This window comes from Tamandua tetradactyla, chromosome 15, assembly GCF_023851605.1.
Source record: "Tamandua tetradactyla isolate mTamTet1 chromosome 15, mTamTet1.pri, whole genome shotgun sequence".
Classification (NCBI taxonomy): domain Eukaryota; kingdom Metazoa; phylum Chordata; class Mammalia; order Pilosa; family Myrmecophagidae; genus Tamandua; species Tamandua tetradactyla.
Window position 1 is genome coordinate 82,174,094 of NC_135341.1, and position 23,022 is coordinate 82,197,115.

The window sequence follows — 23,022 nt, forward strand, 5'->3', positions numbered from 1 at the left end:
AGTCAGAGGAACAAACCAATAGTTCAAATGAGATACAGGAGCTGAGACAACTAATTCTGAATATACGAACAGAAATGGAAAACCTCGTCAAAAACCAAATCAATAAATTGAGGGAGGACATGAAGAAGACATGGGCTGAACAAAAAGAAGAAATAGAAAGTCTGAAAAAACAAATCACAGAACTTATGGAATTGAAGGATAAAGTAGAAAAGATGGAAAAAACAATGGATACCTACAATGGTAGATTTAAAGAGACAGAAGATAGAATTAGTGAACTGGAGGATGGAACATCTGAATTCCAAAAAGAAAAAGAAACTATAGGGAAAAGATGGAAAACTTTGAGCAGGGGATCAGGGAATTGAATTATAATATGAACTGCACAAATATATGTGTTGTGGGTGTCCCAGAAGGAGAAGAGAAGGGAAAAGGAGGAGAAAAACTAATGGAAGAAATTATCACTGAAAATTTCCCAACTCTTATGAAAGACCTAAAATTACAGATCCAAGAAGTGCAGTGCACCCCAAAGAGATTAGACCCAAATAGGCATTCTCCAAGACACTTACTAGTTAGAATGTCAGAGGTCAAAGAGAAAGAGAGGATCTTGAAAGCAGCAAGAGAAAAACAATCCATCACATACAAGGGCAACCCAAGAAGACTATGTGTAGATTTCTCAGCAGAAACCGTGGAAGCTAGAAGACAGTGGGATGATATATTTAAATTACTAAAAGAGAAAAACTGCCAACCAAGACTTCTGTATCCAGCAAAATTGTCCTTCAAAAATGAGGGCGAAATTAAAACATTTTCAGACAAAAAGTCACTGAGAGAATTTGTGACCAAGAGACCAGCTCTGCAAGAAATACTAAAGGGAGCACTAGAGTTAGATACGAAAAGACAGAAGAGAGAGGTATGGAGAAGAGTGTAGAAAGAAGGAAAATCAGATATGATATATATAATACATAAGGCAAAATGGTAGAGGAAAATATTATCCAAACAGTAATAACACTAAATGTTAATGGACTGAATTCCCCAATCAAAAGACATAGACTGGCAGAATGGATTAAAAAACAGGATCCTTCTATATGCTGTCTACAGGAAACACATCTTAGACCCAAAGATAAACATAGGTTGAAAGTGAAAGGTTGGGAAAAGATATTTCATGCAAATAACAACCAGAAAAGAGCAGGAGTAGCTATACTAATATCCAACAAATTAGACTTCAAATGTAAAACAGTTAAAAGAGACAAAGAAGGACACTATCTACTAATAAAAGGAACAATTAAACAAGAAGATATAACAATCATAAATATTTATGCACTGAACCAGAATGCCCCAAAATACGTGAGGAATACACTGCAAACACTGAAAAGGGAAATAGACACATATAGCATAATAGTTGGAGACTTCAATTCACCACTCTCATCAATGGACAGAACATCTAGACAGAGGATCAATAAAGAAATAGAGAATTTGAATATTACAATAAATGAGCTAGACTTAACAGAGATTTATAGGACATTACATCCCACAACAGCAGGATACACCTTTTTCTCAAGTGCTCATGGATCATTCTCAAAGATAGACCATATGCTGGGTCACAAAGCAAGTCTTAACAAATTTAAAAAGATTGAAATCATACACAACACTTTCTCGGATCATAAAGGAATGAAGTTGGAAATCAATAATAGGCGGAGAGCCAGAAAATTCACAAATACGTGGCGGCTCAACAACACACTCTTAAACAACGAGTGGGTCAAAGAAGAAATTGCAAGAGAAATTAGTAAATACCTCGAGGCAAATGAAAATGAAAACACAACATATCAAAACCTACGGGACACAGCAAAGGCAGTGCTAAGAGGGAAATTTATTGCCCTAAATGCCTATATCAGAAAAGAAGAAAAGGCAAAAATTCAGGAATTAACTGTCCACTTGGAAGAACTGGAGAAAGAACAGCAAACTAACCCCAAAGCAAGCAAAAGGAAAGAAATAGCAAAGAGCAGAAATAAATGAAATTGAAAACAGTAGAGAAAATCAATAAGACCAGAAGTTGGTTCTATGAGAAAATCAATAAGATTGATGGGCCCTTAGCAAGATTGACAAAAAGAAGAAGAGAGAGGACGCAAATAAATAAGATCAGAAATGGAACAGGAGACATAACCACTGACCCCACAGAAATAAAGGAGGTAATAACAGGATACTGTGAACAACTTTACGCTAATAAATACAACAATTTAGATAAAATGGACGGGTTCCTTGAAAGGCATGAACAACCAACTTTGACTCAAGAAGAAATAGATGACCTCAACAAACCAATCACAAGTAAAGAAATTGAATCAGTCATTCAAAAGCTTCCTAAAAAGAAAAGTCCAGGACCAGACGGCTTCACATGTGAATGCTACCAAACATTCCAGAAAGAATTAGTACCAACTCTCCTCAAACTCTTCAAAAAAATCGAAGTGAAGGGAAAGCTACCTAATTCATTCTATGAAGCCAACATCACCCTCATACCAAAACCAGGCAAAGATATTACAAAAAAAGAAAACTACAGACCAATCTCTCTAATGAATATAGATGCAAAAATCCTCAACAAAATTCTAGCAAATCGAATCCAACAACACATTGAAAGAATTATACATCATGACCAAGTAGGATTCATCCCAGGTATGCAAGGATGGTTCAACATAAGAAAATCAATTAATGTAATACACCATATCAACAAATCAAAGCAGAAAAATCACATGATCATCTCAATTGATGCAGAGAAGGCATTTGACAAGATTCAACATCCTTTCCTGTTGAAAACACTTCAAAAGATAGGAATACAAGGGAACTTCCTTAAAATGATAGAGGGAATATATGAAAAACCCACAGCTAATATCATCCTCAATGGGGAAAAATTGAAAACTTTCCCCCTAAGATCAGGAACAAGACAAAGATGTCCATTATCACCACTGTTATTCAACATCATGTTAGAGGTTCTAGCCAGAGGAATTAGACAAGAAAAAGAAATACAAGGCATCAAAATTGGAAAGGAAGAAGTAAAACTATCACTGTTTGCAGACGATATGATACTATACGTCGAAAACCCGGAAAAATCCACAACAGAACTACTAGAGCTAATAAATGAGTACAGCAAAGTAGCAGGTTACAAGATCAACATTCAAAAATCTGTAGCTTTTCTATACACGAGCAATGAACAAGCTGAGGGGGAAATCAAGAAACGAATTCCATTTACAATTGCAACTAAAAGAATAAAATACCTAGGAATAAATTTAACTAAAGAGACAAAAAACCTATACAAAGAAAACTACAAAAAACTGTTAAAAGAAATCACAGAAGACCTAAATAGATGGAAGGGCATGCCGTGTTCATGGATTGGAAGACTAAATATAGTTAAGATGTCAATCCTACCTAAATTGATTTACAGATTCAATGCAATACCAATCAAAATCCCAACAACTTATTTTTCAGAAATAGAAAAACCAATAAGCAAATTTACATGGAAGGGCAGGGTGCCCCGAATTGCTAAAAGTATCTTGAGGGAAAAAAAAACAAAGCTGGAGGTCTCACGCTGCTGGACTTTAAGGCATATTATGAAGCCACAGTGGTCAAAACAGCATGGTACTGGCATAAAGATAGATATATCGACCAATGGAATCGAATAGAGTGCTCAGATATAGACCCTCTCATCTATGGACATTTGATCTTTGATAAGGCAGCCAAGCCAACTCACCTGGGACAGAACAGTCTCTTCAATAAATGGTGCCTAGAGAACTGGATATCCATATGCAAAAGAATGAAAGAGGACCCGTAACTCACACCCTATACAAAAGTTAACTCGAAATGGATCAAAGATCTAAACATTAGGTCTAAAACCATAAAACAGTTAGAGGAAAATGTAGGGAGATAGCTTATGAAACTTACAATCGGAGGCGGTTTTATGGACCTTAAACCTAAAGCAAGATCACTGAAGAAAGAAAGAAATAAATGGGAGCTCCTCAAAATTAAACACTTTTGTGCATCAAAGAACTTCATCAAGAAAGTAGAAAGACACCCTACACAATGAGAGACAATATTTGGAAACGACATATCAGATAAAAGTCTAGTATCCAGAATTTATAAAGAGACAGTTCAACTCAACAACAAAAATACAGCCAACCCAATTACAAAATGGGAAAAAGACTTGAACAGACACCTCTCAGAAGAGGAAATACAAATGGCCAAAAGACACATGAAGAGATGCTCAATGTCCCTGGCCATTAGAGAAATGCAAATCAAAACCACAATGAGAGGCGGGCCGCGGTGGCTCAGCGGGCAAGAGTGCTTGCCTGCTATGCCGGAGGACCCCGGTTCGATTCCCGGCCCCAGCCCATGTAAGAAACAAACAAAATATAATAAAACAAGAAAATGTTTAAAGATGTTTCCCTTTCTTCCTCCCTTCCATCCTTCCTTCCTTCTCTCTGTCTTTCCTTCCCTTCCTCCCTCTCTCTTAAAAAAAAAAAAAAAAACCACAATGAGATATCATCTCATACCCACCAGAATGGCCATTATCAACAAAACAGAAAATGACAAGTGCTGGAGAGGATGCGGAGAAAGAGACACACTTATCCACTGTTCGTGGGAATGTCAAATGGTGCAACCACTGTGGAAGGCAGTTTGGCGGTTCCTCAAAAAGCTGAATATAGAATTGCCATACGACCCAGCAATACCATTGCTAGGTATCTACTCATAGGACTTAAGGGCAAAGACACAAACGGACATTTGCACACCAATGTTTATAGCAGCATTATTTACAATTGCAAAGAGATGGAAACAGCCAAAATGTCCATCAACAGAAGAGTGGCTAAACAAACTGTGGTATATACATACGATGGAATATTATGCAGCTTTAAGACAGAATAAATTTATGAAGCATGTAATAACATGGATGGACCTAGAGAACATTATGCTGAGTGAGTCTAGCCAAAAACTAAAGGACAAATACTGTATGGTCCCACTGATGTGAACCGACATTTCAGAATAAACTTGGAGTATGTCATTGGTAACAGAGACCAGCAGGAGTTAGAAACAGGGTAAGATAATGGGTAATTTGAGCTGAAGGGATACAGACTGCAACAGGACTAGATACAAAAACTCAAAAATGGACAGCACAGTAATACCTAATTGTAAAGTAATCATGATAAAACACTGAATGAAACTGCATCTGAGCTATAGGTTTTTTTTTTTTTGTCTGTCTGTTTGTCTTTTTTTTTTCTTTTTACTATTATTAGTATTTTTATTTTTTTCTCTATATTAACATTCTATATCTTTTTCTGTTGTTTTGCTAGTTCTTTTCCTAAATCGATGCAAATGTACTAAGAAATGATGATCGTGCATCTATGTGATGATGTTAAGAATTACTGATTGCATATGTAGAATGGAATGATTTCTAAATGTTGTGTTAATTTCTTTTTTTTCTTTAATTAATAAAAAAAATGGACAGCACAATACTACCTAATTGTAATGTAATTTTGTTAAAACACTGAAGGACATTTTTGAAGGACAGTTTTGCTGGATATAGAATTCTTGGTTGGCAGTTTTTCTCTTTTAGTAATTAAATATATCATCCCACTGTCTTCTCACCTCCATGGTTTCTGCTGAGAACTCTACGCATAGTCTTTTTGGGCGTCCCTTTTATGTGATGGATTGCTTTTTCCTTGCTGCTTTCAGGATTGTCTCTTTCTCTTCTTCCTCTGACTTTTTGATTACTAAGTATCTTGGATTACGTGTATTTGGATCTTTTCTCTTTGGGGTACACTGTACTTCTTGGATCTGTAATTTTAAGTCTTTTCGTAAGAGTTGAGAAATTTTCAGTGATAATTTCCTCCATTAGTTTTTTTTTTAATTAAAAATAATTAACTAACACAACATTTAGAAATCATTCCATTCTACATATACAATCAGTAATTCTTAATATCATCACATAGATATATGATCATCATTTCTTAGTACATTTGCATCGATTTAGAAAAAGAAATAGCAAGACAACAGAAAAAGAAATAAAATGATAATAGAAAAAAAATTAAAAAAAAAAAAACTATAGCTCAGATGCAGCTTCATTCAGTGTTTTAACATAATTACATTACAACTAGGTAGTATTGTGCTGTCCATTTTTTATGGTCCCACTGATGTGAACCAGCATTAGAGAATAAACTTGGAATATGTCATTGGTAACAGAGACCATCAGGAGTTAGAAATAGGGTAAGATAGTGGGTAATTGGAGCTGAAGGGATACAGACTGTGCAACAGGACTGGATAGAAAAACCTCCATTAGTTTTTCTCCTCCTTTTCCCTTCTCTTCTCCTTCTGGGACACCCACAACACGTATATTTGTTTGCTACATATTGTCATTCTATTCCCTGAGTCCCTACTCATAGTTTTCCATTTTTTCCCTGTATTTTCTTTTTCTTGTCGGATTTCAGATGTTCCGTCCTCCAGTTCATTAATCCTATCTTCTGTCTTTTAAAATCTACCATTGTAGGTTTCCATTGTTTTTTTCATCTCTTCTACCGTGCCTTTCATTCCCATAAGTTCTGTGATTTTTTTTTCAGACTTTTGATTTCTTCTTTTTGTTCATTCCTTGCCTTCTTTATATCCTCCCTCAGTTCTTTGATTTGGTGTTTGATGAGGTTTTCCATGTCTGTTGGTATATTCTGAATTAATTGTTTCAACACCTGTATCTCATTTGAATTGTTGGTTTGTTCCTTTGACTGGCCATATCTTCAATTTTCCTGGTGTGATTTGTTATTTTTTGATGCTGTCTAGGCATTTAACTACCTTAATTAGTTTATTCTGGAGATTGCTTTCACTTCTTTTACCTAGGGTTTTCTTGCTGGATGAATTTGTTGTCTGTCTGTTCTTTGACATTCAGTTCATCTTTTTCTGGACCTCTAGCTTAGGTTTTGTTTAACAGAGGAGAATTTTTCTGTACTTGATTTCTTGTTTCTTGCCCTGCTTGTATGGTGCCTTTCCCCCGCCCCCCAACCCTTAGGAGGGTCTACGTAGGTATTATAGACCCAAGCTGGATTTTCCCAGACCAAACTGGCCTCCTATCAGGAGGAAAGAGTCACCTGCATCGGTTTTCCCTGAGGGTGAGTCCCAGCAGGTTGAAAGACTTTCCTGTGAAGTCTCTGGGCTCTGTTTTTCTTTTCCTGCCCAGAATGTGGCACTTGTCTGCCTATTGGTCCCACCAGCATAAGATGATGTGGTACCTTTAACTTTGGCAGACTCTCCCTGCTAGGGGTGTGGTCAAGACAGAGGAGAGGTTGTAGGCTGTTTTTAATGGCTTCATATTACCAAACCCTGGTGTGGGAATTCCTTAAGGGAGGGATTCCACCTGAGTTGGGCTTCACCCCTCCCCTGGGAAAGGCACAGGTTCCAGACAGGCTCTCAAACAACCTTGTTTCTGCCTATGTCTGAGGCAGTTGCAGCCTGAGACATCCTGCCGCTGTATCCAAAGGCAGTCAAGCCTTTGTAGAAACACAGCCACAAAAAACTTTTTTTTTTTTTTTCATTTCTTTTTCCATCAGCCCTGCCCCTTTGGCGCCAGACAAAAATGAGCGACCTCCTCTTTGACCAGGTTCACCTGAGCTGGGGGCCTATTTTTAGTAGTCACAATTTGTTAATTAATTCCACAATGGCATTTGGTTGTGCTCAGCCCCTGCTACTGGTAAAGTCTCTTTCCTTTCCCCTCTGGGTAGCAGCCTGTGGGGGAGGGGCACCAACCACCGCACCTCGGGGAACTCATGGTTCTGCGGAGACTCGCAGCTCGCAACAGACTGGCTGTGTGTCGGGTCACTGATGTGGCCCCAGGAGCTGTTCTGTACTGTTTCTCGTTATTTGGTAGTTGTTCTGGTGGATGAACTAAAACGCGCACATCATTAAACTTCCATCTTGGCCGCTCCCATGTTCTAATCTTGATCCATCTTATAAAGGCAGTCATTTTAGTTCCTTTTCAGCACTGTGGGGTTGGAAACTTCATTAGATTATCTCCAGAGGATGTGACTTGCGTGGTTGGTATTAACCTGTGATTAGAGGTAAATATGACCCCACCCATTCCATGTGAGACTTGATTAGTTTACTGGAATCCTTTAAAAGAAGCATTTTAGAAAAAAGTTTCAGAGTCAGGAGAGCCACAGGGCTCTCACACTCGGAGACCTTTGGAGATGTAGAAGGAAAACACCCCTGGGGAAGCTTCATGAAACAAGATGCCTGGAGAGAAATCTAGCAGATGCCACCATCTTTGCCACGTGCCCTTCCAGTTGAGAGAGATCCTGAGCGTCATCGGCTTTCTTGAACCAAGGTATCTTTCACTGATGCCTTAGTTTGTTCGTTTTCTCTAGACTGGTTTTAATTTGGACATTTTCACAACCTTAGAACTGTAAACTTGCAGCTTAATAAATTCCCCTTTTTAAAAGCCTTTTTGTTTCTGGTATATTGCATTCTGGCAACTAGCAAATTAGAACAAGATATTTACTGAACTCTCTTGTAATTTCTTCCTTGACCTTTTGGTTGTTTAAGAGTGTGTTGTTTAGCCACCATATATTTGTGAATTTTCCTGCTCGGAGCTTGAGTTTTATGTGTATTCCCTGTTCTCTCATCTCATCCATGCCATCTGCAGTTATAATTATGCAGACTATTTGTTGGGTATTTGTCTTGTGCTGTGCACTGTTCCAAATGCTTTCCTTGCACTGTTTCATTTAAAATAGCAGAGGTCCTGGCATATTCATTTGAACGGTGGCAGTAGACTGTGATCGGAAGCCAAAGTGAAGAAGGGTCTCCTAAGAATCTGACTTTTTGTTTTTTACCTATTAACAGATAGGTAACTGAGAGTAAATCTTGAAGATAAACCTTAATCAGACTCAGCTTACCCACCAGCATACTAAGGTTTTTTGCCTTATAAATTTTAACATTCCAGTTTAAATTTTGGCAGAACTTGAAAGAATGGCTAAGCAGGCAGAGTTGCCTCATTGTTCTACTCCTGTCCACAACCAGTCCATTCCCCTACCTGGAGGTGACCTAATCTTAATAGAATTTTAAATTTTCTTCAATATACAAGCAAATATAATAAGTATCCTTTTCTTCCATTTTAGCACAAAGGGTAGAATACTATATAAATTCTCTAAACTTTCTTTTCCTTTACGTTATATCTCAGGGATCATTTTTATTAGTGCAAAGAGTTTTCTCATTTCCTTTTTTCTTTATTTCATTATATGAATGTTCTGTACTTTATTCAGCTGGTTCCCTGTTGGTGAACATTTAGATTGTTTTCAGTCTTTTGCCATTAAGAACAGTCACTTCACTGAAAATTCATGTGCAAGTGACTTTTTTCCCTAAGGTTTGCATCTTTTTTGTATGAATACCCTTACTGATGGAGTTATATTTACAAATAGTAAGGCCAATCAATAATTGTTCCCTGCTGCTTATAAGACCTATAACTTTTTAATCCCTCAATATCTTTGCCCCAGAGGTTACAGCAAATTTTTCTTACAGAGGTAACTCTTTCTCCCCCCCATGGGAGGATTTTATAAAAAAAATAGTTGCAAGAAAGTAATTAGTAGCTGAACTAACTGGAGAGGAAGAGCTATCATTTGACTCCTATCAAATCTCTCTGGTTTTTCACCAAATCAACCCATAGAGCTGGGATTAGTGAAGAATCTTCCACAGAATGGGGAGCATTTAAAAGCCTTCATAGTCATTTTTTTTTCACTTGTTTTTGGTTGCGTAATATAACATATATACAATCCAAAGAAAGGAAAAAACAGTAGTTTTCAAAGCACTCTTCAAAAAGTAGTTGCATGGGCGGGCCGCGGTGGCTCAGCGGGCAAAGTGCTTGCCTGCTATGCCGGAGGACCTCGGTTCGATTCCCGGCCCCAGCCCATGTAACGAAAACGGAGAAACAAAATACAATAAAAAACAAGAAAATGTAAAAAAAAAAAAAAAAAAAAAAGTAGTTGCAGGACAAATCCCAGAGTTTGTCATGGGCTGCCATACCATCCTCACATATTTTTCCTTCTAGCTGCTCCAGAATATAGGAGGCTAGAAGGAATAAATATTTTTTATCACCACAATTGACTTTTTTTTCCTTTTTGTGAAAAATAACATATATGCCAAAAAGCAATAAATTTCAAAGGATAGCACAACACTTGTGGAACAAATTTCAGAGTTTGGTGTGAATTACACTTCCACAAATTTTAGGTTTTTACTTCTAGCAGCTCTAATATACTGGAGACTAAAAGAAATATCTGTTTACTGATTCAGGATTCATATTCATTTGTTAAACCCTACCTTCTCTGTTTAACTACAACATTACCTTTGATCTTTCTCTCCCACTTTTTAGGGGTATTACAGCTATGACCATTCTAACATTTTTATGTTGGAAGGGTCTGTTAGTAATATGGGGTAGGGAGATGGAACTAGCTGATGTTTTAGAGAGGCTGGCCCCTCTGCATTTCAGGACTTAATGGTCCAGGGACCCATCTGGAGGTTGTAGGTTTCTGGAAAGTTACCCTAGTGAGTGGAACCTTTATTGAATCTTATGTATTGCCATAGGTATTCTTTAGGATTGCCCGGAATGGTTTTGGTTGGGGTTTGGCAAGGTATGATAGCTTGAGTAACTGAAGTTTGAGAAAGAGTGACCTCCAGAGTGGACTCTCGTCTCTATTTGAACTCTCTAAGATACGGATACTTTATTAATTACACTTCCTTTCCCACTTATGGTCAGGATGGAATTGTTGATCCTGTGGTGTCAGGGCCGGATTCATCCCTGGGAGTCATCTCTCATGCTGCCAAGGAGATTTTGACACCTGAATCTCATGCCCCACGTAGCGGGGAGGGCAATGATTTCACTTGCAGAATTGGGCTTAGAGATACTGGGGCCACATGTGAGCAATAAAAGTCCACCAGAAGTAACTCTTAGGCATACCTTTAGGTAGGCTAAGCTTCTCTGCTACCTACATAAGCTTCACAAGAGTAAGCCTCAAGATCAAGGTTTGGCCTATTGATTTAGGTGTCTCTAAAGTTTGTTACAGTATCAGGGGATTCCCTCGTGTTAAAGTTTGATAGTTCCGTATTTTTTCTCCAATCCCTTAAGGGACTTTGCCAATACTTTTTGATTATCTGCTTAATATACTCTGAGATGTACCCATGCTTCACATTAAGCTATACAGGATTAAAGGCTCTCATTCTTATTCTGGGCTCCCAGTGTTTCAGTTGTTCAAATGAGTGATTCAGACAGGTTGAGTTAGATTATGTGCTACAGAAAATTTAGCTTCCAGGCAAAATTAACCTTTCTTCTTTGGTCTCAAAGAGTAGGTGCAGCCCTAAAATATTGGCAATGTCTTCCTTACCCCTGTGTTCTGAATTACCTTAATGCTGACCTGATGGGCTTCGTTCTTATCTCTAAATACTAGATTATCAGGTTATACATATGTATAAAACAGCCTCAAAATCCAGAAATAGTAATTACCACTCTGGACTAAATGTATCTGCTATAAGAGCTTACAGTGTAGGCCCCTGTTTTCTTATAATCATTTTCTATAGGAGACCATTCAATAATTTTCTTTCATTTTTGGTTTATTTTGCCTCACCAGATGTCCCAGAGGTTCATTCACTTTGTTGCGTGCCTCATAACTTCATTCCTTTTTGTTAGCAGCACAATACTCGATCATATGTATACACCATCATTCACCAATCTACTTCTCAGTCAGTGCATCCTTCAGCTACCTGTATTCATTAAGCATCATGTATAATGCCTAAAGTCTTCAGGCCATCACCCTGTCAATTTTAGGTAATTTCATTGTTCCCAAGAGAAAGATAGCCAGTAAACACACCATCACCAAAAGGAAATCTAACCTTCCCCTTAACTCTTGTCCCTTCCCCCATTACTTGCCCTAGCTGTTGCTGTGGTATTGCTGATGTTTTCCTTAAACGTAGCCAATAGTATGCAATAGCAGTTTTCTCCCTGTACCGTGGACTTAAACTATCTTTTTAAACAAATCATACCCTTGAGGTAATTCTTGAAAGAACTTATTTATATTTCTAGTGTTAATCAATGGGACATATATTTCTGTACAACCTCTTTCAATCTTGTTTACCTTCAATATGGTTCTATTATTTATAGACCCACTAGAGATCTGCCTTCACTTCTGTCTATTCCCTTACATTTGAGTTCAGTCTCATTAGCTAGCCTCAAGGCTCATCCATCTTGACATGTGCTTCAGGACATCATTTTGTCTTACTGCTGCATAATATTCCATTCTGTGTATTTACCACATTTTGTTAATCTACTCATCTGTTGATGGGCATTTGGATTGTTTCCATCTTTTGGCAGTTGTTAATAATGCTGCTTTGAAGATCAGTGTGCAAATGTCTATTTGAGTCACTGCTTTCAGCTCTTCAGGGTATATACCAAGGAGTGCTATTGCTGGGTCATGGGGCAACTTGATATTTAGTTTCCTAGGAAATTACAAAACTGTCTTCTGTGATGGCTACCCCATTATATATTCCCACCAGCAGTATATAAGTGTCCCAATTTCTCCACATCCTCTCCAACATTTATAGTTTCCTGTTTGTTTAGTAGCAGCCATTCTTATAGGTATGAGGTGGTATCTCATTGTAGTCTTGATCTGCATTTCCCTTATGTGAGCATCGCTTTATATGCTTTTGAGCCATCTGTATGTGCTCTTCAGAAAAATGTCTATTCATATCTTCAGCCCATTTTATAATTGGATTGTTTTTTAGTTGTTGAGTTGTATGATTTCTTTATGTATACAGGATATCAAACCTTTGTTCAATGTGTGACAAAGTCTTTTGAGGTACAGAAGCATTTGATTTTGAGGAGTTCCCATTTATTTTTCTTTTGTTGCTTGTGCTTTGGGTGTAAACTTCAGGAAGCTACCTCCTATTACTAGGTCTTGAAGATGTCTCCCTACATTTTCTTCTAGAAGCTTTGTGGTGCTAGTTCTTATTTTAGGTGTTTGATCCACTTTGGGTTAATTTTTGTATAGGGTGTAAGATAATGGTCTTCTTTCGTTCTTTTGGTTTTGATATCAGTTCTCCCATGCTCACTTATTGAAAAGACTATTTTGTCCCAGTTCGGTGGATTTGGGGGCCATGTCAAAAATCAGTTGACCATAGATTTGCTGGTCTATTTCTGTACTCTTGATTCAATTCCATTGGTCAATACTTCTGTCTTTGTGCCAGTACCACTGTCTTTAGAATATATTTTAAAGTCAGGAAGTGTTAATCCTTCCACTTTGTTCTTCTTTTTTTAGCATGCTTTTAGCTATTTGGTGTCTGTTTCCCTTCCAATGAATTTGGTAACTAGCTTTTCCAAGTCTTCAAAGTAGGTTATTGATATTTTGATTGGTACTACATTGAATCTGTGGATCAATTTGGGTAGAATTGACATCTTAACTATATTTAACCTTTCTATCCATGAGCAGGAAATGTCATTCCACCTATTTAGATCGTCTTTGATTTCTTTTAGCAATGTTATGTAGTTGTCTGTGTATAAATCCTTTAGGTTCCTAGTCAAGTTCATTCCTAGGTACTTGATTCTTTTAGTTGCTATTTCAAATGGAAGTTTTTCCTTAACTGACTCCTCAGGTCATTGCTTGTGTATAGAAATGTTACTGTTGCACATTAATTTTATATCCTGCCACCTTGTTGAATTTATTTATTAGCTCAAGTAACTGTTGTAGATTTCTCAGGATTTTCCAAATACGTTATCATGTCATCTGCAAATAATGAAAGTTTTACTTCTTCCTTTCCAGTTTGGATGCCTCTTATATCTTTGTCCTGCCTGATTACTCTAGCTGGAACTTCTAGTTCAATGTTGAATAATAGTGGTGACAGTGAGTATCCTTGTCTCATTCGTGATCTTGGGGAAAAGCTTTCAGTCTCTCTCCATTGATTACAATGCTGGCCATCAGTTTTTCATATATGCCCTTTATCATATTGAGGAATTTTCCTTTGATTTCTGTGAAGTGTTTTTACCAGAAAAAGATGTTGAAATTTGTCGAATGCTTTTTCAGCATCATTTAAGATGATCATATGATTTTTCCCTTTTGATTTGTTAATGTGGTGTATTACATTAATTGATTTTCTTGTGTTGAACCATCCTTGCTTCCTGGTATAAACCCCACTTGGTTGTGGTGTATAATTCTTTTAGTGTGTTGTTGGGTTCAATTTGCTAATATTCTGTTGAGAATTTTTGCATCTATATTCATTAGGAAGATTGGCCTGTAGTTTTCCTTTCTTATAGCATTTTTACCCAGTTTTGGTATTAAAACGGCATTAGCTTCATAAAATGAGTTAGGCAGTGTTCCTTTTTCCTCAGTTTTTTGGAGAGTTTCGGCAGGTTTGGTGTTAGGTCTTTTTGGAATGTATGATAAAATTCCCCTGTGAAGCCATCTGGCCCTGAGCTTTTCTTTGTGGGAAGATTTTTGATGACTGATTGAATCTCTTTACTTGTGATTGGTTTGTTGAGGTCTTCTGTTTCTTCTTCAGTCAGTGTAGCTTCTTTGTGTGTTTCCAGAAATTTGTCCATTTCATATAAATTGTCTAGTTTGTTGGTATATAGTTGTTCATAGTATCCTCTTATGATTTCTTTTATTTCTTCAGGGTCTGTGGTAATGCGTCCCTTCTCATTTCTGATTTTGTTTGTTTGCATTCTCTCTCTTTTTTCCTTTGTCAGTCTTGTTAGTGGCCCTTCAAATTTTCTTTTTTCCTTTTTATTTTGTTTTTGTTTTTGTGGCCCATCAATTTTATTCATTTTCTCAAAGAACCAACCTGTGTTTATTGATTCTTTCTGTTGTTCTTTGATTCTCCTGTTGATTTAACTCTGCTTTAATCTTTGTTATTTCTCTTCTTCTGTTTCCTTTGTGGTTGGTTTGCTGTTTTTTCTCAAGTTCCTCAAGGTGAGCAGTTAAGTCCTCGATTTTTTTCTTTCTTGTTTTTTAATATCGGCATTTTAGGGCAATGAATTTCCCTCTCAGCACAGCCTTTGCTGCATCCCATAAATTCTGATATGTTGTATTCTCATTTTCATTCCTCTCCAGATAGCTACTGATTTCTCTAGCAATTTCTTCTTTGACCCATTGGTTGTTTAAGAGTGAGTTATTTAATCTCCATATATTTGTGAATGTTCTTGTTCTTTGGTGGTTATTGAGATCCAGCTTCATTCCACTGTGATTAGAGAAAGTGCTTTGAATAATTTCAGTATTTTTAAATTCATGAAGATCTGTTTTGTGCCCCAGCATGTATATGATGTATCCTGGGGAATGTTTCATGAGCACTGGAGAATAATGTATATCCTGTTTTTTGTTTTTGTTGTGCAATGACTTATATATGTCTGTTACATCTAATTCATTTATCAAGGTTTTTTTTGTTTTTGTTTTTGTTTTTCACATGGGCAGGCACTGGGAATCAAACCTGGGTCTTCTGGCATTGCAGGCAAGCATTCCTGCCTGCTGAGCCACTGTGGCCTGTCCTATCAAGTTTTTTTAACTTCTCTGTTTCCTTGTTGATCTTCTGTATGCTTCTGCTATCTATAAAGGAGAGCGGTGTATTAAAGTCTCCTACTATTGTTGTTATTAAAGTATCTGTTGCTCCCTTCAGTTTTGCCAGTGTCTGTCTCATGTATTTTAGAACTCATTGGTTGGGAGCATAAACATTTATATTGTAGTTACTTCTTGGTGAATTATTCCTTTTATTAATATATAGTGCCCTTCTTTGTCTCTCATGATGTCTTCACATTTAAAGTCTATTTTGTCCGATACTAGTATAGCTACTCCTGCTTTCTTTTGGTTACGACTTGGGTGGAACATCTTTTACCATCCTATCACTTTCAGTCTATTTGCATCCTTGTGTCTAAAATGAGTCTCTTATAAGTAACATATAGCTGGATTATATTTCTTAATCCATCCTGCCAATTTATATCTTTTAATTGGTTAGTTTAGTTTGCTAACATTCAGCGTTATTGCTTGAATCTACCATCTTATCTTTTAGATTTTATTTGTCAGATCCATATATTCTTTTCCCCATCTCTTTCTTTATCCTGTAAGTTACCCTTACTGTGTACTGTCCAGTTCTGTGCCCTCCCCCAGACCTTCCTCTCCTGTCTTTTTTTTTCAACTGGCAGAACTCCCTTTAATATTTCTTGTAAGACTAGTCTCTTGTTTCAAGATTTGTCTGTGAGAATTTTACTCTGTCCTTCAGTTTTTTGTTGTTGTTGTTTTTTAATTTTTAATTTTTTTATATTTTTATTGACAAAACATAATAACATGCAGACATGAACATTCTTAACATATGAGCATTCTTGATATATAATCAATGACTCACAATATCATCACATAGTTGTATATTCATTGCCATGATCATTTCTTACAATATTTGCATCACTCCAGAAAAAGAAATAAAAAGAAAAAGGAAAAAATTCATATATACCATACCCCTTACCCCTCCCTCTCATTGACTGCTAATATTTCTATCAGTCCAATATATTTTAACCTTTGTTCCCCTACTTTTTTTTCTATACCCCTTACCACTCCTTTTCATTAATCACTAATATTTCCATCTGCTCAATTTATTTTAACATTTGTTCCCCCTATAATTTATTTATTTTTAATCCTTATGTTTTACTCATCTGTCCATACTGTAGTTAAAAGGAGCATCAGACACAGGTTTTCACAATCGCACAGTCCACATGGCAAAAGCTATAACATTATACAGTCATCTTCAAGAAACATGGCTATTGGAATCCTGCTGTACAGTTTCAGGTACTTCCCTCTATCCTCTCTAACACACCTTAAACTGAAAAGGAAATATCTATATAAGCTGTAAGAATAACCTCCAGGATAACCTTTCGACTCTGTTTGAAATCTCTTAGCCAGTGACACTTTATTTTGTATCATTTCTCTCTTCCCCCTTTTGGTTGAGAAGGTTTTCTCAGTCCCTTGATGCTGAGTTCCAGCTCATTCCAGGATTTCTGTGCCGCATTGACAGGGATGTGTACATCCCTGGGACTCATGTTCCATGCAGAGAAGAGGAGGGCAGTGAGTTTGCTTGCCATGCTGGCTGAGAGAGAGATAGGCCACATCTGAGCAACAAAAGAGGTTCTCTGGGGGTGACTCTTAGGCCTAATTTTAAGTAGGCTTAGCCTGTCCTTTGTGGGGTTAAGTTCAATATGTACAAACCCAAGATTGAGAGCTCGGCCTGTTGATTTGCTTGTCCCCACTGCTTGCAGAAATATCAGGAATTCTCTGAATGTGGAAGTTGAATTTTCCCTCTTTCTCACCCTTCCCCCAAGGGTACTTTACAAATACTTCTTTATTCACTGTTCAAATCACTCTGGGATTTTTGGTGTCCCTCAGTTTTGAAGGACAGTTTGGCTGGGTACCGAATTTTTGCCTGGAAGTCTGTCTCTTTCGGGATCTTAAATATATCATATCACTGCTTTCATGTCTCCACAGTCCCAATTGAGTAGTCAGAACTCAGTCTCAGTGGTTTCCCTTGTATGTAGTAGATTGTTTTTCTCTGCCACTTTCAGGGTTTTCTGTTTCTCTTCATCATTTCAAAGACTGATTAGTATGTGTCTTGGGAAAGGCCTATTTGTATTTATTCTATTTGGACTTTGTTGAGCTTCTTTGACTTGCACATTATGTCCTTCATAAAGGTTGGAAAGTTTTTCCCCATTGTATCCTCAACTACTCTCCCTAACACATTACTCTTCTCTTTTCCTTCCAGGACAGCAGTGATTTTTATATTTGTGTTCTTTGTTTTGTCCATTGTTTCCCAGAGGTCCAGTTCAGTTTTTTCCATCATTTTTGCCATTTGCTGTTTTTAAGTGTTCGAAATCAGTTGTCCTCTCCTCTAATTCGCTTATTCTTTCTTCTGCCTCTTCAAATCTGTTTGATATGCATCTCTAATGTGTTTTTTTTTCCGTTCTACATATATAATCAATAATTCTCAATATCATCACATAGTTGCATATTCATCATTTCTTAGAACATTTGCATCAATTCAGAAAAAGAAATAAAAAGACAACCGAAAAAGAAATAAAACGATAACAGGAAAAAAAAAAGATTATACATACCATACCCCTTACCCCTCGCTTTCATTTATCACTAGCGTTTCAAACTAAATTTATTTTAACATTTATTCCCCCTATTCCTTATTTTTATTCCATATGTTCTACTCGTCTTTTGACATGGTAGATAAAAGGAACATCAGACACAAGGTTTTCACAATCTAATGTGTTTTTTATTTGGTCTGTATCTTTAATCTCTGTGGTATCTGCTGTTTTTCTATTTAGTCTTTCAAATTCCTGTTTATGCTCTTCTAATGCCTTTTTGATCTCCTTTATGTCATTAGCCATCCCATTTGTTTAGTAGAGTTATATGGACAACTTTGATTAGTTGTTCCAACATCTGTGTCTCCTCTGGTGTTTTAATTTGGTTGTGAGGCTGGGCTATATCTGTCTGCATCATGATATATTTAGTTATCTTCTACTGTTTTTGCGGAATGTTAATTCGTGATTAGTTTACTTTGGAAGTTGATGTCCTTCAGTAGTCTAAAGCCTTGTATTTGCAGTATGGATACGGAGCAGGATGCAGGGCATGGGTAGGGCATAACAAAGTTGCAGCACAGGTGTAGCTGCAAGTTGGGATGCCTCGCTGGTGCCAGTGAGCATGGGTGCTTGGCAGTAGGGGAGAATGTGCCTATGAGGGAAGGATGTGGCTGTGTGGTTTCATGGGTCTGGAGGGCGGGGCCCTGGTGTGCACTCATCTAGGTTGCTGGGCCCTTAACGTGCATGTGCAGAGCTAGGACAGTGGGTCGGCGTTACTCCTGCGTGGGCTTGGGATAAACAGCCTGACATGGAAGCCCGGAGCCCTCGGGTGTGCATGGATGGGGAGATGGGGACTAGGAAGTGAGGAATGCTGAGTTCCTTGAAAGCACTACCTTCACTAGTGCAGTCCCGCTGCATTGTGGTCCATTGTGCAGGTTGGTCCTTTCCCAGAGCTGGCGGGCGTGATGGGGGGCCGTGCACATGTGCGAATCTGGGAGTGCGGTAAACAGATATACAAATGTGCAGAACTTGGGATGAGGAGGCGGGGGGCGCTGCATGACTATATGGGTTGGGGTGGGTGTAGCCTGGGTATGGAGGTAAGCACCCGCAGCCTTTATGTGCTGGTGACCACCCACAGGGGTCAGGGACTGGGAGGTAGGGCTTAGGAGGGGTGGGCGAGATTGCACTTATGGAGGAGAGGTGAGTTGGGGTGGAGCAGCTGTGTGTGCATTTGGTGTGGGTTGTGGGGTGGGTATGCGTGCAAAGGGTTGACAGGGTGGAGGCCATTGGAGTGCCAGGAGTGGGGTTGGGTGATGGGGTTCAGGTGCCTGTGGTGTGGGGTGAGTCACGGGTCATGGGACTGTGCTGGTGAGGGTAGTGTGTTCAAGGATTTGGCTTGGCTCACTTCCTAGTCCCAGTCTCCCCATCTGTGCAACCTGAGGGCTCTGGGTTTCCATGTTAGGCTATTTGCATCAGCCGAACACCTCCAGTTTTCTGCTTCTCAGTGTCTCAGCTTTTGCAACCAGGGCCTCTCTATGTGGTGCAGAAGATTCTTCCAAGTCACTTACACCCTGGAATTGCCATCTCATTCACCCTCCCATCCCCGCTCCCATGGTCTTAAACTCCAAATTAATTCTCAGATATTTGTGTAACTCCTTAAGAAGTCACAGCGATTTAGTAGTTAGAATTCTGATTAATATTATTATTAAGCTTTTTTTTCACTCTTCAGTAAATCAGGAAGAGAATTCCAAAGCTATCATTTTGATTAGCTCATAACATAAATGTTTTAATAACCCTTCACTGGATCCCCTTCCCTAAGTATATATAAGTTTTATTTAATAATGACATCAGTATGTGCAAATTAGTAATGTGAAGTGCTGTCCCATTTTTTTTTTTTTCGGGGGGTACATGGTCCAGGAATTGAACCTGGGTCTCCCGCATGGAAGTTGCGCATTCTACCACTGAACCCATTTAATTTTAACAAAGTTGGTTCCAGTGAGTAAGTCTTAAAATTCTGTTATGAATCATATTCATTTTGGTTCTATATGTAAAAATGAACAAAATAAAAATAAAAGGTTTTTTGTAATTAGTGATAGTACAGAGATCACCAGCTGATTCTGTGTTGTAGACCATTGCTGTTGTCACTGGGTCTGTTAATGCTGTAATGATTCACTCAGGTCTCGTTATGTCTCTGAGGACTTGAATTTGGTCATGTAATGACAGAGGCAGATGCTAATTATCAGGTTAAAACCTGAGTCAAGGTAATTTTCTCTTACAATGTTCTTCAGTGGCATGAGTATGGCTGTAAATCTTTTCTCAGTGTAAGTTCTCTGCTTTTGAAAGAAATAGTGATTTAATGATTTTCCTTTATTTATAATTTCAGCTAAAACAGCACTGAAAAGTTTCATATGAGCAGTTGTAGAATCATTCAGAAGTTTCTGATGCGTAGCTCTTTGGGCGATTTTGAGGGAATGGATTATTCAGACGTCTCATAATTTAACATAATTTGGCACATAATTATACCTTTGGGTCCAATTTTCAGTACGCTTTTCAGATTACTGTGTCTGTGACTAGAAGATGCTGTGCTCTCTTGAGCGCTCAAGAATAGAGGCTGAAAGATTTTTAATGAGCCATACAGTTCTGGAGTATCTTTTCTGTGCCTATCTTCCAGGGCTGGCTATGAGACATTGTTTCATTATCAGGAAATTCTTGACCCTGTTAATTTGAGTTTATTTACTTATTTTTTCTTTTTTCTTTTTTTTTTTTTGCGTGGGCAGGCACTAGAAAGCGAACCCGGGTCTCTGGCATGGCAGGCAAGAACTCAGCCTGCTGAGCCACCTTGGCCTGCCCAATTTGAGTTTATTTTTAACAAATGAATTGGCAAAAAAATTGTCATTTCCTCAAAACCTTTCTCTGCTGACCAGAAAATTAAGAGTTTGTTTGACATCTTTAATTCTTTGCGTTGACTTGTGTGCTGTCAAAGTAATATCAGAAGAGAAACTTCAGAGGCTTTTGGCAAAAATTTTAAATTCCAAATGTCTTATAGAATTGAAAAATCTGTGATAATCAGTGTCGATTTGGAAGGTGATTTAAACACTTAAATTATAATCTAGATGGTTTTTCTAGAACCAAGCTATTTAATTTTCATTTATTTGGAAAGTTGCCCTAAAATAGCATACATCTGTGATTTTCCTCATTTGGTATGTAAGTGTTCACTCCTCTTTCCCTCCTTTCCTGTAGTTTCCTAAATTCCTTACATTGTATTTGTGGTGAACATGGTAAGAAGGTGGGTGATGCTGTCCTGAAGCTGTAATAGAATGATCAGGAGATAAACAATTATTTTTTTTCTATCAGAAGTTAGAAAATATATAGAAATTAAGAGTGAAATTGCTGAAGTTTTGTGTGTATTTTGTGTGTTTGTGTGTATATGTAGTTTTTTAAGGACCTTTTAAATAATATATAAAATATTTAGGGGATTGTTAAACCTTTAAAATAGATTATGGCTCTTGTGTTATTCAGAAGTGTGAATGTTGGTATTGTAGTCCAGGGAAGAATGAGCATCTGCAAGAGAGTTTTAATGGGCTCACTAGCAGATGGAGAGATTGGTTCCAATGCTCTGGTTCTGGCCAGTCCCTGGTTTCCTCTGGTGATCACAGACAGGAAGCCCACCTTTCAGTGCTGTGTTTCTCTTCTGAAGAATGATAAGCACAAAGTAATACCCTTGTCCTGGTTTGAACTAACTTTTCATTAATTGAGTAGAAGAAGTAGAGCAAATATAAGATTTATGGCAAATTCAAAACCTCACATTAGCCTTTACCTTGTACTACTTTGAAAGTCTTTGGTAAATTGATTAGTAGAAAATGGAATTGATAAAAAAAAAAAAAAGCACATCAATTTTCCTGTCTTTTTACTTTCCTAACCCAAGAAATCATCATTTTAAATACAGAAATAGTTTTATTATAGAAATAGAAACCAAAACATGTTCACTTCTCAGTTGTTGAACGTTATGTTTCCTACTATAATATTATCCAGACTTTCCTGCTATGTTGAGGTAGGTCAGGCTCTGATTCAGTTCTTCTTGCAGTTAGTTTTAGAGTCCCCCCAACTAGCCCATCAGTCATAGTTGGAAGAATGATTGTGCCACTGTCTCCTGTGGTCATAGGGCGAAAATATGCCCATGAAATGCAGAATTCATAGTGGCTCTGTTGCTGTGGTGTTGTATTGATTAAGAATCGCAGAGGGCCTGTGCCAGGATAGCATCCATAACCCTTTCCTTGTCTTGAGGGAATAAGGAGGGGGGGTAGCACTTCTAGAGCTAGGAGGAGGTAAGATATGGCAGCCACTTGCAGGGCTGAAAACAATGTTTACCTGCTCTTTTGGGGGGTGGATTTATGCAAGAAAAGAGTATCTGAGAATTCTGCATTGTGGTGAATTTAAGTAAATAAAGTTTTATTGGAATAAATCTTTACTTTTCTTAATGTAATGTTTTATTTTATTTTCTTACAGGGGCCAGATCATCAAACAATTTTATTTAACCATGGTGCAGTTCAGAATATTGCTCATCTACTAACCTCAGTGTCCTACAAAGTAAGAAGTTAAAAAATTATGGTCAGACTTTTATACTCTGGTTTCTAGAGAAAGGCCCACACATTTTATTACTTCTTTAATAAAGGTCATGATCAAGAGTAATACTGTATCAGTATATAATGTTATGGGATATTGTTTTTATATAATGAATGCTCTTTTAAAAGGCTGCCCTTGCATTTCCATTTTTTTCAGAATATTCTTGTGGCATGAGTTGCTATTGATTTTCATCTATAATCATTAATATTTCATGTCTTTCCTGGTCAGATGACAGTGCCATTTGAGGTGATGTCTTAAAATATATAGAGACAATGGAAGTCTCTATCTACAAA

At 37.6% G+C, this 23,022-nt stretch overlaps 1 protein-coding gene across 4 annotated transcripts in view; it reads left to right on the forward strand.

Annotated features, from left to right (window-relative positions):
- The window catches only part of ARMC8 (armadillo repeat containing 8), a 142,747-nt gene that overhangs the window by 55,936 nt on the left and 63,789 nt on the right, over nucleotides 1–23,022 (forward strand). For all 4 annotated transcript variants that reach the window (XM_077130228.1, XM_077130226.1, XM_077130227.1 and 1 more), the window contains one exon: nucleotides 22,613–22,693. In XM_077130228.1, the coding sequence (XP_076986343.1) occupies nucleotides 22,613–22,693 (81 nt within the window). The remainder of the gene's footprint in view (nucleotides 1–22,612; nucleotides 22,694–23,022) is intronic.